The sequence below is a fragment of the Coregonus clupeaformis genome, chromosome 9, assembly GCF_020615455.1.
Source record: "Coregonus clupeaformis isolate EN_2021a chromosome 9, ASM2061545v1, whole genome shotgun sequence".
Taxonomy (NCBI): domain Eukaryota; kingdom Metazoa; phylum Chordata; class Actinopteri; order Salmoniformes; family Salmonidae; genus Coregonus; species Coregonus clupeaformis.
This window is the reverse complement of record NC_059200.1, coordinates 4895570-4908829: the sequence shown is the minus strand read 5'-3', so window position 1 is coordinate 4908829 and position 13260 is coordinate 4895570. Positions and strand designations below refer to the sequence as shown.

The 13260-nt window shown below is 44.1% G+C and overlaps 1 protein-coding gene across 4 annotated transcripts in view; it reads right to left on the bottom strand.

Moving 5' to 3' along the window:
* Positions 1 to 13260, bottom strand: part of LOC121573597 (Down syndrome cell adhesion molecule homolog) — a 169565-nt gene that overhangs the window by 68833 nt on the left and 87472 nt on the right. For 3 of the 4 annotated variants that reach the window (XM_041885695.2, XM_041885698.2, XM_041885696.2), the window contains exons 6-8: positions 12924 to 13199; positions 4428 to 4724; positions 2282 to 2557 (exon numbers count right to left, since the gene is read on the bottom strand). In XM_041885695.2, coding sequence (XP_041741629.1) covers positions 2282 to 2557; positions 4428 to 4724; positions 12924 to 13199 — 849 coding nt within the window. The remainder of the gene's footprint in view (positions 1 to 2281; positions 2558 to 4427; positions 4725 to 12923; positions 13200 to 13260) is intronic. The other variant, XM_041885697.2, reaches the window with a different exon arrangement.

The window sequence follows — 13260 nt, the reverse complement described above, 5'->3', positions numbered from 1 at the left end:
ATGTGGCAATAAAGTGGAAATTGTATCCCTGTCTCCTACCGGTCATTTTCCGTCCTCTTACCGGGACGCTGGGGCAGTTGCATCTATATCTAAACCTGCACCTCTATCAGAGACCACCACATGGTGGCGCTCTTTTTCACCGTCTATATAGCCAAGTTATCATTACTCATTGTGTATTTATTTATTTTTCTATTATTTTTAGATTGGTCTCTCTGCATTGTTGGGAAGGGCACGTAAGTAAGCATTTCACTGATAGTCTACACCGGTTGTTTACGAAGCATGTGACAAATACAATTTGATTTGATTATAGGAGCCATACCTTTTACTGATTATGGCATATATCTGTTAAGTGCCTATACCAGAGGCTGTAACACACTTGATTCAGCAAATCAAGTTCCTGATGCGCAGCTAATGAGTACAGTTGTGGTCAAAAGTTTTGAGAATTACACAAATATTAATTTTCACAAAGTCTGCTGCCTCAGTTATGATGGCAATTTGTATATACTCCAGAATGTTATGAAGAGTGATCAGATGAATTGCAATTAATTGCAAAGTCCCTCTTTGCCATGAAAATTAACTTAATCCCAAAAAAACATATCCACTGCATTTCAGCCCTGCCACAAAAGGACCAGCTGACATCATGTCAGTGATTCTCTCGTTAACACAGGTGAGAGTGTTGACGAGGACAAGGCTGGAGATCACTCTGTCATGCTGATTGAGTTAGAATAACAGACTGGAAGCTTTAAAAGGAGGGTGGTGCTTGAAATCATTGTTCTTCCTCTGTTAACCATGGTTACCTGCAAGGAAACACGTGCCGTCATCATTGCTTTGCACAAAAAGGGCTTCACAGGCAAGGATATTGCTGCTAGTAAGATTGCACCTAACTCAACCATTTATCGGATCATCAAGAACTTCAAGGAGAGAGGTTCAATTGTTGTGAAGAAGGCTTCACGGTGGCCAAAAAGTCCAGCAAGCGCCAGGACCGTCTCCTAAAGTTGATTCAGCTGCGGGATCGGGGCACCACCAGTGCAGAGCTTGCTCAGGAATGGCAGCAGGCAGGTGTGAGTGCATCTGCACACACAGTGAGGCGAAGACTTTTGGAGGATGGCCTGGTGTCAAGAAGGGCAGCGAGGAAGCCACTTCTCTCCAGGAAAAACATCAGGGACAGACTGATATTCTGCAAAAGGTACAGGGTAAGGACTGCTGAGGACTGGGGTAAAGTCATTTTCTCTGATGAATCCCCTTTCCGATTGTTTGGGGCATCCGGAAAAAAGCTTGTCCGAAGAAGACAAGGTGAGCGCTACCATCAGTCCTGTGTCATGCCAACAGTAAAGCATCCTGAGACCATTCATGTGTGGGGTTGCTTCTCAGCCAAGGTAGTGGGCTCACTCACAATTTTGCCTAAGAACACAGCCATGATTAAAGAATGGTACTAACACATCCTCCAAGAGCAACTTCTCCCAACCATCCAAGAACAGTTTGGTGACAAACAATGCCTTTTCCAGCATGATGGAGCACCTTGCCATAAGGCAAACGTGATAACTAAGTGGCTCGGGGAACAAAACATCAAAATGTTGGGTCCATGGCCAAGAAACTCCCCAGACCTTAATCCCATTGAATTTGTGGTCAATCCTCAAGAGGCGGGTGGACAAACAAAAACCCACAAATTCTGACAAACTCCAAGCATTGATTATGCAAGAATGGGCTGCCATCGGTCAGGATGTGGCCCAAAGTTAATTGACAGCATGCCAGGGCGGATTGCAGAGGTCTTGAAAAAGAAGCGTCAACACTGCAAATATTGATTCTTTGCATAAACTTAATGTAATTGTCAATAGAAGCCTTTGACACTTATGGAACGCTTGTAATTATACTTCAGTATACCATAGTAACATCTGACAAAAATATCTAAAAACACTGAAGCAGCAAACTTTGTGAAGACCAATACTTGTGTCATTCTCAAAACTTTTGACCACGACTGTAGTAGAATCATGTGTGTTGGCGGGGTGGGTGATAGCCTAGCTGTTAGAGTGTCGAGTCAGCAACCGGAGAGTTGCCAGTTCGAATCCCAGGTCTGGTAGGAAAACTCTGGACGTAAGCTGGCAACCGGAGTGTTGCTGGTATCAAATTCCAAATGCCATTGCCTGAATTTAAGACCTCACAACTGGTAATTACCACCGTGCCACTTGGTTATGAATGTAGCATCTAGCTCTACAGGTTGACAACCCCTGGCTTATAAATTATCTTTAACTGAGTAGGTTAAAGGTTTGAGTGCATACTGTACCTTTCACACTGACGTGCACACTTTGGCTGGTGGAAAGAGAAGGTGAGACCAGCACGCTACACGTGTACTCTCCCTCATCCACATCCTTCTGTACATCATACAGCTTTAGCGTGCCATTGTTCTCAAACGCCCGCTGCCGGTGGTTATAGGGGAGCAGGTTGGCGTCCTTGTGCCACTTGATGGAGTAGTACGGGTAGCCAATGACGCGGCAGTGAATGTACATGTCCCGCCCAGCAATGGCGGTGAGGTTTTTCATTGGTCTTATGCTGGCAGGCCCTTAATGGAGACAGAAGAGAAATACCTCTCTTAAAATGATTTTGAGGCTGAGAAATGTGAAACTTTAGAAGTTTGAGATGTTTAAGTGTGTCAGAAACCATGGACACAGACAAGGATTAATTCTGAAAGACAAGGACAACATTTATTGGATATTGCAACGCATATTAAAATAATATCTTCCTTTGGGATTTGTTAACTGCCTGACTACGATATCCTACTATTAGTATAATATCAACACCTCTTTTTTCCTGTAATTAGGAAATAAAAGGCAATAATTTACATAAACAAACACATCTCTATAGTCTCATTGAATAATAGTCATATAAAATCACCCTAGTTCCTCATCACTGGGACCTATCCATAGCTGAGTGTTCCAGAGGGGGTGTTCCTACTTTCCTATTTTAAACTCTCAGAGGTGAAGTGAATATTATCACACTGTTCTAGAACCTGCTAGACGCCAGGCATGATTGCGTTTGACAAGCATTAGAGTACAATGTTCCCACTCTCCACTTATGAACCTCTTATCAAAAGCATTACTCATGTTCCCCCTGCTCTCTCTCTCACACTGCCGGAAAACCAACAGCATGTAACCAACACAGCTCTATAATACAGACCCTACCAGGGATACTGACTGACTATTAGGATATTTAACATACTGTAGATAGACGACAGTTACCCAATCCATCCTGTATTGCCAATAGGAGCCATAGGAAAACTAACACTTGACAGAAATGTACAAATCTAGAGTTAGAGACTGTAGCTGGATAGAACACAGTTGAACTAAATCTGTGGTGGTGTGCACCTCTAGTGCACTGTACAGCCATCCACGTTGCTACTCTCTTTAGCATGATTAAGAAGCCAATGATGCGAGAGACAGTCATTACACTGTCTCTGCAATGGCACCTGTTGATATTTATCTTCTACGCTCAGGCTGCATTCAGAAGCCATGGACGCTCTGCTCAGCTCAGCTCAGCTCTGTTCTGCGCTAGGTTAGCTAGCCTACTGAACTGGAGACTTTAGCATCCCCTCAAGAAGCCCATGCTTAGCTACAACATGGTGCTTTCCAGTGGGAAAACCATTAAAATGAGTTATCCAATCCGTAACACAGGCCATAGGCCTATCCTTCTCTGTTTTGAGCCTTTATAAGGTAATGAATTAGCATTGAGTGGAGGATGGAGGGCCTGGAGTCTCTAGTCTAGATACCCCCAGTAACCATGGTGACAGTCAGTCCTACAGTAGCTGGCTATAGAGCTGCCTGGCACTTCCCTGCTGAGTGTAGATTGCTCCTCAGTCATATGGTAGTGCTAGTGTAAATCAACTTAATGGCGTCCCAATATAAAGCCATCAGCGGATGTTAGGTAGGGAGTAGGGCATTAGAGAAGTTACCGCTGACACCAGTGAGTGATGATCGCAGCACTAGACGATTCCCTAGGATAATCTGGCATGTTTTGAATAGGAAATTAAAGCAAAAGGAAAACGATGGGTACAGACACAAAGATACCCACATCGACACAGACAGAACGACCGTTGGGGAAAACAGACCAGATAGAACACGCTCACACAGAGACACACACAGAGTCAGAAACACACACACACACGTACAAAAACACAGACACACATGTACACACATACACATATTTGTGACATACATAAACAAAACAAGAAGGAACGAAACAAAGAAATGGCTCACAACACACACACAACACACACACAACCAACAAGGAGACCCTAAAACGAGCTCAAAATATGTTAGTCAGGCACTCTCAAAGGAGCTCATGCATCAGGAAAAACAACAAAAACATCAACAACAAATGAATTCATAAACATGTGTAAAATGTAATTGTTTTGGAGGAGCTGATCTGACAAGCACCTCTTACGTTTATTCGCGCCTGGTAGGAGACCGCCCCGGCCGAATTGTTGCAGATGCACCTGTAGACGCCCCCGTCCGGCCCTGTTGTCTGGCTGATGTTCAGGTGGCTGATCACATGGCCCTCCTGGTTGGTGTAGTGGCCGATGCGGTGGCGGGAGTTCCTGATAACCGGATCGTCGTCCAGCGTCCACGTCACCCTGGGCTCCGGCGTGCCTTTCACCGTGCAGAACAGTGACACAAACTCGTTGGTTCCAAACACTTTTTCACTGAAGGAGGAGATGATCTTGGGCGTGCCGTCTGGAGAGAGGGGGAGAGGGAGACAAGATGGGAGGTGGGTTAGAGTTAAAGAGGCTTTTTCTAGTAGATCTAGATACCAATCTAAGGTCAGCTGCATTTTATCCCCCTTAAAGGAAAATTCCACCCAAAAACAACAGTATCTTTTGGTATTTGTTTCATCGGTCCATTGTTGATATGGTCCCAAAATGTTTTGCTTGTCAGCATCATACAGGTCATATTTCTGTATTTTGAAAGTTACATATCTTGAAAACTTGATTGCTGACAAGCAAAACATGTTGGGACTATATCAACAATGGACTAATGTATATGCGAGAAAAAAAACACAAAAAAAACATATGGTGGATTGGAAGTGATGCAGACAATTACATTGATGGAAGTTACAATCTATCTGCAATATTAACGCTGATCTACCCCCTAAAAAAAAATAATAATAATTAAAAAATGGACTAATGAAACAAATACCAAAATATCGTTTTTGGGTGGAGTTTTCCTTTAAGGTCAAGGTGAGGATTAGGTTTCGGTCGGCTGATCCTAGATCTATGTCTAGTATACAGTGGGGAAAAAAAGTATTTAGTTAGCCACCAATTGTGCAAGTTCTCCCACTTAAAAAGATGAGAGAGGCCTGTAATTTTCATCATAGGTACACGTCAACTATGACAGACAAATTAAGAAGAAAAAAAATCCAGAAAATCACATTGTAGGATTTTTTATGAATTTATTTGCAAATTATGGTGGAAAATAAGTATTTGGTCACCTACAAACAAGCAAGATTTCTGGCTCTCACAGACCTGTAACTTATTCTTTAAGAGGCTCCTCTGTCCTCCACTCGTTACCTGTATTAATGGCACCTGTTTGAACTTGTTATCAGTATAAAAGACACCTGTCCACAACCTCAATCAGTCACACTCCAAACTCCACTATGGCCAAGACCAAAGAGCTGTCAAAGGACACCAGAAACAAAATTGTAGACCTGCACCAGGCTGGGAAGACTGAATCTGCAATAGGTAAGCAGCTTGGTTTGAAGAAATCAACTGTGGGAGCAATTATTAGGAAATGGAAGACATACAAGACCACTGATAATCTCCCTCGATCTGGGGCTCCACGCAAGATCTCACCCCGTGGGGTCAAAATGATCACAAGAACGGTGAGCAAAAATCCCAGAACCACACGGGGGGACCTAGTGAATGACCTGCAGAGAGCTGGGACCAAAGTAACAAAGCCTACCATCAGTAACACACTACACCGCCAGGGACTCAAATCCTGCAGTGCCAGACGTGTCTCCCTGCTTAAGGCCCGTCTGAAGTTTGCTAGAGTGCATTTGGATGATCCAGAAGAGGATTGGGAGAATGTCATATGGTCAGATGAAACCAAAATATAACTTTTTGGTAAAAACTCAACTCGTCGTGTTTGGAGGACAAAGAATGCTGAGTTGCATCCAAAGAACACCATACCTACTGTGAAGCATGGGGGTGGAAACATCATGCTTTGGGGCTGTTTTTCTGCAAAGGGACCAGGACGACTGATCCGTGTAAAGGAAAGAATGAATGGGGCCATGTATCGTGAGATTTTGAGTGAAAACCTCCTTCCATCAGCAAGGGCATTGAAGATGAAACGTGGCTGGGTCTTTCAGCATGACAATGATCCCAAACACACCGCCCGGGCAATGAAGGAGTGGCTTCGTAAGAAGCATTTCAAGGTCCTGGAGTGGCCTAGCCAGTCTCCAGATCTCAACCCCATAGAAAATCTTTGGAGGGAGTTGAAAGTCCGTGTTGCCCAGCGACAGCCCCAAAACATCACTGCTCTAGAGGAGATCTGCATGGAGGAATGGGCCAAAATACCAGCAACAGTGTGTGAAAACCTTGTGAAGACTTACAGAAAACGTTTGACCTGTGTCATTGCCAACAAAGGGTATATAACAAAGTATTGAGAAACTTTTGTTATTGACCAAATACTTATTTTCCACCATAATTTGCAAATAAATTCATTAAAAATCCTACAATGTGATTTTCTGGATTTTTATTTCTCATTTTGTCTGTCATAGTTGACGTGTACCTATGATGAAAATTACAGGCCTCTCTCATCTTTTTAAGTGGGAGAACTTGCACAATTGGTGGCTGACTAAATACTTTTCCCCCCCACTGTATCTGGAATGTATAAAAGGAGCATTCGTTACCTTACAATTTCTATTACAGTAGTTCAGGGATAAAAAAAACTGCTGACCTCAAGTCACATGCATGAAGGGATCATAATGAGCACATACAGTGTCCATTCAGGCTAATACTGTATATTTCCATATACTGTATGGAATTCAGTGAGAGAACAGAGTGGAGAAATGATTTCAAATCAAATCAAATTTGGGTGTAGTGAAATGTTTGTGCTTCTAGCTCCGACAGTGCAGTAATATCTAACAAGTAATATCTAACAATTTCACAACATATACCCAATACACACAAATCTAGTAAGGAATGGAATTTAAGAATATACAGTGAGCTCCATAATTCATTGGACAGTGACAATTTTTTTGCTATTTTGGTTCTGTACTCTAGCACTTTGAGTTTGAAAGGATACAATGACAATGAGGGTGAAGTGCAGACTGTCAGCTTTAATTTGAGGGTATTTTCATATATATCGGATGAACTGTTTAGAAATGATAGCACCTTTTATACATGGTCCCCCATTTTAAGGTACTACAAGTATTTGTTAAATTGGCTTCACAGATGTGTGTCGTTAGGCAGGTGTATTCATTTGTGTCGTTAGTGAATGCAGGAGAGCTGTTGATGAATAGCATTGATTCTAGACTTTGCTATTGCCTTTGGATGTTGTTGTTGTGGTGTGACAACATGAGGAAGACAGCAGTGTCGATGCAAATGAAGCTGGCCGTCATAAGGCTCAGAAATGAAAATCAATCAATCAGGAACATTGCAAAAACCCTGGCCATGCCCAAGTCAACAGTTTGGTTCATCATTAACAAGAAAAAAACAACCGGTGAACTCAATTATGTCAAAAGACCCGGTAGACCGAGGAAGACCACTGTAGTGGATGACCGGAGAATACTCTCTATGGTGAAGAAAACCCCCTGACAACAGCCCAACAGATCAAAAACACTCTCCTGGATGCAGGTGTAGATGTGTCAAAGTCTACCATACGTAGAAGACTACACCAGCAGGACTACAGAGGGTACACTACAAGATGCAAACCACTGATAAGCCTGAAGAACAGAAAGGCGAGATTACAGTTTGCTAAAAAGCACCTAAAAGAGCCCCAAGAGTTCTGGAAAAAGTATTGTGGACAGATGAGACAAAGATTAACATGTACCAGAGTGATGGAAAGAGGAAAGTGTGGAGAAAAAAAAGAAATGCCCATGATCCAAAGCATACCACCTCATCCGTGAAACATGGTGGAGGGGGTGTTATGGCTTGGGCCTGTATGGCTGCCAGTGGAACAGGCTCACTTGTCTTCATCGATGATGTGACTGCAGACAGAAGTAGAACAATGAATTCTGAAGTCTATAGAAATATTTTATCTGCTCAGATAAAACCAAATGCCTCCAAACTCATTGGACGGCACTTCATCATGCAACAAGACAATGACCCTAAACATACTGCTAGAGCAACAAAGGGGTTTTTGATGGCCAAAAAGTGGAAAATCCTTGACTGGCCGAGTCAATCACCGGATCTGAATCCAATTGAACATGCATTTTACATGCTGAAGAGGAGACTGAAGGCAATAAGTCCCCAAAATAAGCAGGAACTGAAGATGGCTGCAGTACAGGCCTGGCAGAGCATCACCAGGGAAGATACCCAGCGTCTGGTGATGTCAATGCATCGCAGACTTCAAGCAGTCATTGCATGCAAAGGATATGCGACCAAATATTAACAATGATTACTTTATTCTACATTATGTTAAACTGTCCAATGTTTTTTGATGCCCGAAAAAGGGGGGGACCATGTACAAAAGCTTCTATAATTTCTAAACGGTTCATCCGATATGTATAAATATACCCTCAAATTAAAGCTGACAGTCTGCACTTCACCCTCATTGTATCCTTTCAAACTCAAAGTGCTAGAGTACAGAACCAAAATAACAAAAAAATTGTCACTGTCCAATGAATTATGGAGCTCACTGTATACATACAGTGGGGAAAAAAAGTATTTAGTCAGCCACCAATTGTGCAAGTTCTCCCACTTAAAAAGATGAGAGAGGCCTGTAATTTTCATCATAGGTACACGTCAACTATGACAGACAAAATGAGGAAAAAAAACCCAGAAAATCACATTGTAGGATTTTTAATGAATTTATTTGCAAATTATGGTGGAAAATAAGTATTTGGTCAATAACAAAAGTTTCTCAATACTTTGTTATATACCCTTTGTTGGCAATGACACAGGTCAAACGTTTTCTGTAAGTCTTCACAAGGTTTTCACACACTGTTGCTGGTATTTTGGCCCATTCCTCCATGCAGATCTCCTCTAGAGCAGTGATGTTTTGGGGCTGTCGCTGGGCAACACAGACTTTCAACTCCCTCCAAAGATTTTCTATGGGGTTCAGATCTGGAGACTGGCTAGGCCATTCCAGGACCTTGAAATGCTTCTTACGAAGCCACTCCTTCGTTGCCCGGGCGGTGTGTTTGGGATCATTGTCATGCTGAAAGACCCAGCCACGTTTCATCTTCAATGCCCTTGCTGATGGAAGGAGGTTTTCACTCAAAATCTCACAATACATGGCCCCATTCATTCTTTCCTTTACACGGATCAGTCGTCCTGGTCCCTTTGCAGAAAAAACAGCCCCAAAGCATGATGTTTCCACCCCCATGCTTCACAGTAGGTATGGTGTTCTTTGGATGCAACTCAGCATTCTTTGTCCTCCAAACACGACGAGTTGAGTTTTTACCAAAAAAGTTCTATTTTGGTTTCATCTGACCATATGACATTCTCCCAATCCTCTTCTGGATCATCCAAATGCACTCTAGCAAACTTCAAACGGGCCTGGACATGTACTGGCTTAAGCAGGGGGACACGTCTCGCACTGCAGGATTTGAGTCCCTGGCGGCGTAGTGTGTTACTGATGGTAGGCTTTGTACTTTGGTCCCAGCTCTCTGCAGGTCATTCACTAGGTCCCCCCGTGTGGTTCTGGGATTTTTGCTCACCGTTCTTGTGATCATTTTGACCCCACGGGGTGAGATCTTGCGTGGAGCCCCAGATCGAGGGAGATTATCAGTGGTCTTGTATGTCTTCCATTTCCTAATAATTGCTCCCACAGTTGATTTCTTCAAACCAAGCTGCTTACCTATTGCAGATTCAGTCTTCCCAGCCTGGTGCAGGTCTACAATTTTGTTTCTGGTGTCCTTTGACAGCTCTTTGGTCTTGGCCATAGTGGAGTTTGGAGTGTGACTGTTTGAGGTTGTGGACAGGTGTCTTTTATACTGATAACAAGTTCAAACAGGTGCCATTAATACAGGTAGCGAGTGGAGTACAGAGGAGCCTCTTAAAGAAGAAGTTACAGGTCTGTGAGAGCCAGAAATCTTGCTTGTTTGTAGGTGACCAAATACTTATTTTCCACCATAATTAGCAAATAAATTCATAAAAAATCCTACATTGTAAATTCCTGGAAATTTTTTTCTCAATTTGTCTGTCATAGTTGACGTGTACCTATGATGAAAATTACAGGCCTCTCTCATCTTTTTAAGTTGGAGAACTTGCACAATTGGTGGCTGACTAAATACTTTTTTTCCCCACTGTATATGGACAAGCAATGACAGAGCGGCATGGACTAAGATACAGTAGAATATTATAGAATAGAATAAAGTATATACATATGAGATGAGTAGTGCAAGATATGTAAACATTATTAAAGTGACTAGTGTTCCATTTCTTAAAGTGGCCAGTGATTTCAATAGGCAGCAGCAGCAGCTTCTAATGTGCTAGTGATGGCTATTTAACAGTCTGATTGCCTTGAGATAGAAGCTGTTTTTCATTCTCTCGGTCCCAGCTTTGATGCACCTGTACTGACCTCGCCTTCTGGATGATAGCGGGGTGAACAGGCAGTGGCTCGGGTGGTTGATGTCCTTGATGATCTTTTTGGCCTTCCTATGACATCGGGTGCTGTAGGTGTCTTGGAGAGCGTGTAGTTTGCCCCCGGTAATGCGTTCAGCAGACCGCACCACCCTCTGGAGAGCCCTGCGGTTGCGGGCGGTGCAGTTGCCGTACCAGGCGGTGATATAGCCTGACAGGATGCTCTCAATTGTGCATCTGTAAACGTTTGTGAGGGTTTTAGGTGCCAAGCCAAATTTATTCAGCCTCCTGAGGTTGAAGAGGCTCTGTTGTGCCTTCTTCACCACACTGTCTGCGTGGGTGGACCATTTCAGTTTGTCAGTGATGTGTACGCCGAGGAACTTGAAGCTTTCCACCTTCTCCACTGCGGTACCGTCGATGTGGATAGGGGATGCACCCTCTGCTGTTTCCTGAAGTGTTTCCTGAAGATTTGGAATTGTTCTTACTCCTCCTCCCCCTCCTCCTCCTCATCATTATAGATTATCAATACCCTCTTTATACTGGTCCATGGCCACGGGAGACAGTTGCCGCAGCAACGGAGTTCAGGGCATGCGAGCAATGTGAGGCTCGTTCAGATAATCTAATCATAGGGGCTGTGGCAGGGCTTTACTGCAGCCCTCATTAGCACACGCACGCACGCGCGCACTCACGCACGAACGCCTGATCAATGGTTGGTGCTCCCCAATTCTGCAGTCACACAAACACAAATAAAAACACATGCATGCAAGCACACACTCACATGCATGGACACTCACACACAGATAAAATAAAATAAAATGTTATTTGTCACATGCGCCGAATACAACAGGTGTAGACCTTACAGTGAAATGCTTACTTACAAGCCCTTAACCAACAATGCAGTTTTAAGAAAAATAAGTGTTAAGTAAAAAAGAGGTAAGTAAATATAAAAAAGAAAAAAAGAAAAAAAACAAATAATTAAAGAGCAGCAGTAAAATAACAGTAGCAAGGCTATATACAAGTGGTACCGGTACAGAGTCAATGTGCGGGGGCACAGGTTAGTCGAGGTAATTGAGGTAATATGTACATGTGGGTAGAGGTAAAGTGGCTATGCATAGATAATAAACAGAGAGTAGCAGCAGCATAAAAAGAGGGGGTGTGGGGGGGGACAATGCAAATCGCCTGGGTAGCCATTTGATTAGCTGTTCAGGAGTCTTATGGCTTGTGGGTAGAAGCTGTTAAGAGGTATTTTGGACCTAGACTTGGCGCTCCGGTACTGCTTGCCGTGCGGTAGCAGAGAGAACAGTCTATGACTAGGGTGGCTGGAGACTTTGGCAATGTTTAGGGCCTTCCTCTGACACCGCCTGGTATAGAGGATCTGGATGGCAGGAAGCTTGGCCCCAGTGATGTACTGGGCCGTACGCACTACCCTCTGTAGTGCCTTGCGGTCGGAGGCCGAGCAGTTGCCATACCAGGCGGTGATGCAACCAGTCAGGATGCTCTCGACGGTGCAGCTGTATAACTTTTTGAGGATCTGAGGACCCATGCCAAATCTTTTCAGTCTCCTGAGGGGGAATAGGCTTTGTCGTGCCCTCTTCACAACTGTCTTGGTGTGTTTGGACCAAGATAGTTTTTTTGGTGATGTGGACACCAAGGAACTTGAAGCTCTCAACCTGCTCCACTACAGCCCAGTCGATGAGAATGGGGGCGTGCTCGGTCCTCCTTTCCCTGTAGTCCACAATCATCTCCTTTGTCTTGATCACGTTGAGGGAGAGGTTGTTATCCTGGCACCACACGGCCAGGTCTCTGACCTCCTCCTTATAGGCTGTCTCATCGTTGTCGGTGATCAGGCCTACCACTGTTGTGTCATCGGTAAACTTAATGATGGTGTTGGAGTCGTGCTTGGCCATGCAGTCATGGGTGAACATGGAGTACAGGAGGGGACTGAGCACGCACCCCTGAGGGGCCCCCGTGTTGAGTGGCAGCGGGGCAGAAGTGTTGTTACCTACCCTTACCACCTGGGGGCGGCCCGTCAGGAAGTGCATGGTCACACATTGCTCACATGCACATACACACTAAAAACATACAAATACACAAACACAAAAACACACATTCAGAGAGGTTCTCTGCTGTGATTGAAAGTAACATTGCTAACCCCCTGACCAAACAGACATCCACTGAGAGTACTGACCTTCCAGGATGACCTGGACAAAGTCCTGGGCGGACATCTTGCTTTTCCTAGCGAAGCACTGGTAGGCTCCTCCATCACTCTTAGCCATCCCAGCCATGATCAGGTTCTCCCGGTTGTTGCCAGTCATGCGAACACTGTTCCCAGGGTAGATAATTTCTCCATTCCGGTACCAGGACAGCTCGTACTCCTCCGAGCCACTCACGCTGCACGACAGAGACACCTGGCTACCCACGCTGCCTTTCACCTTTTTTGGGCTGACCACTGCCTTCAGGGGCTCTGGTAGAGGGAGAGGGGGCTTAGACTCTCTTGGCAATTGGACATACTGTATATCAGCTAA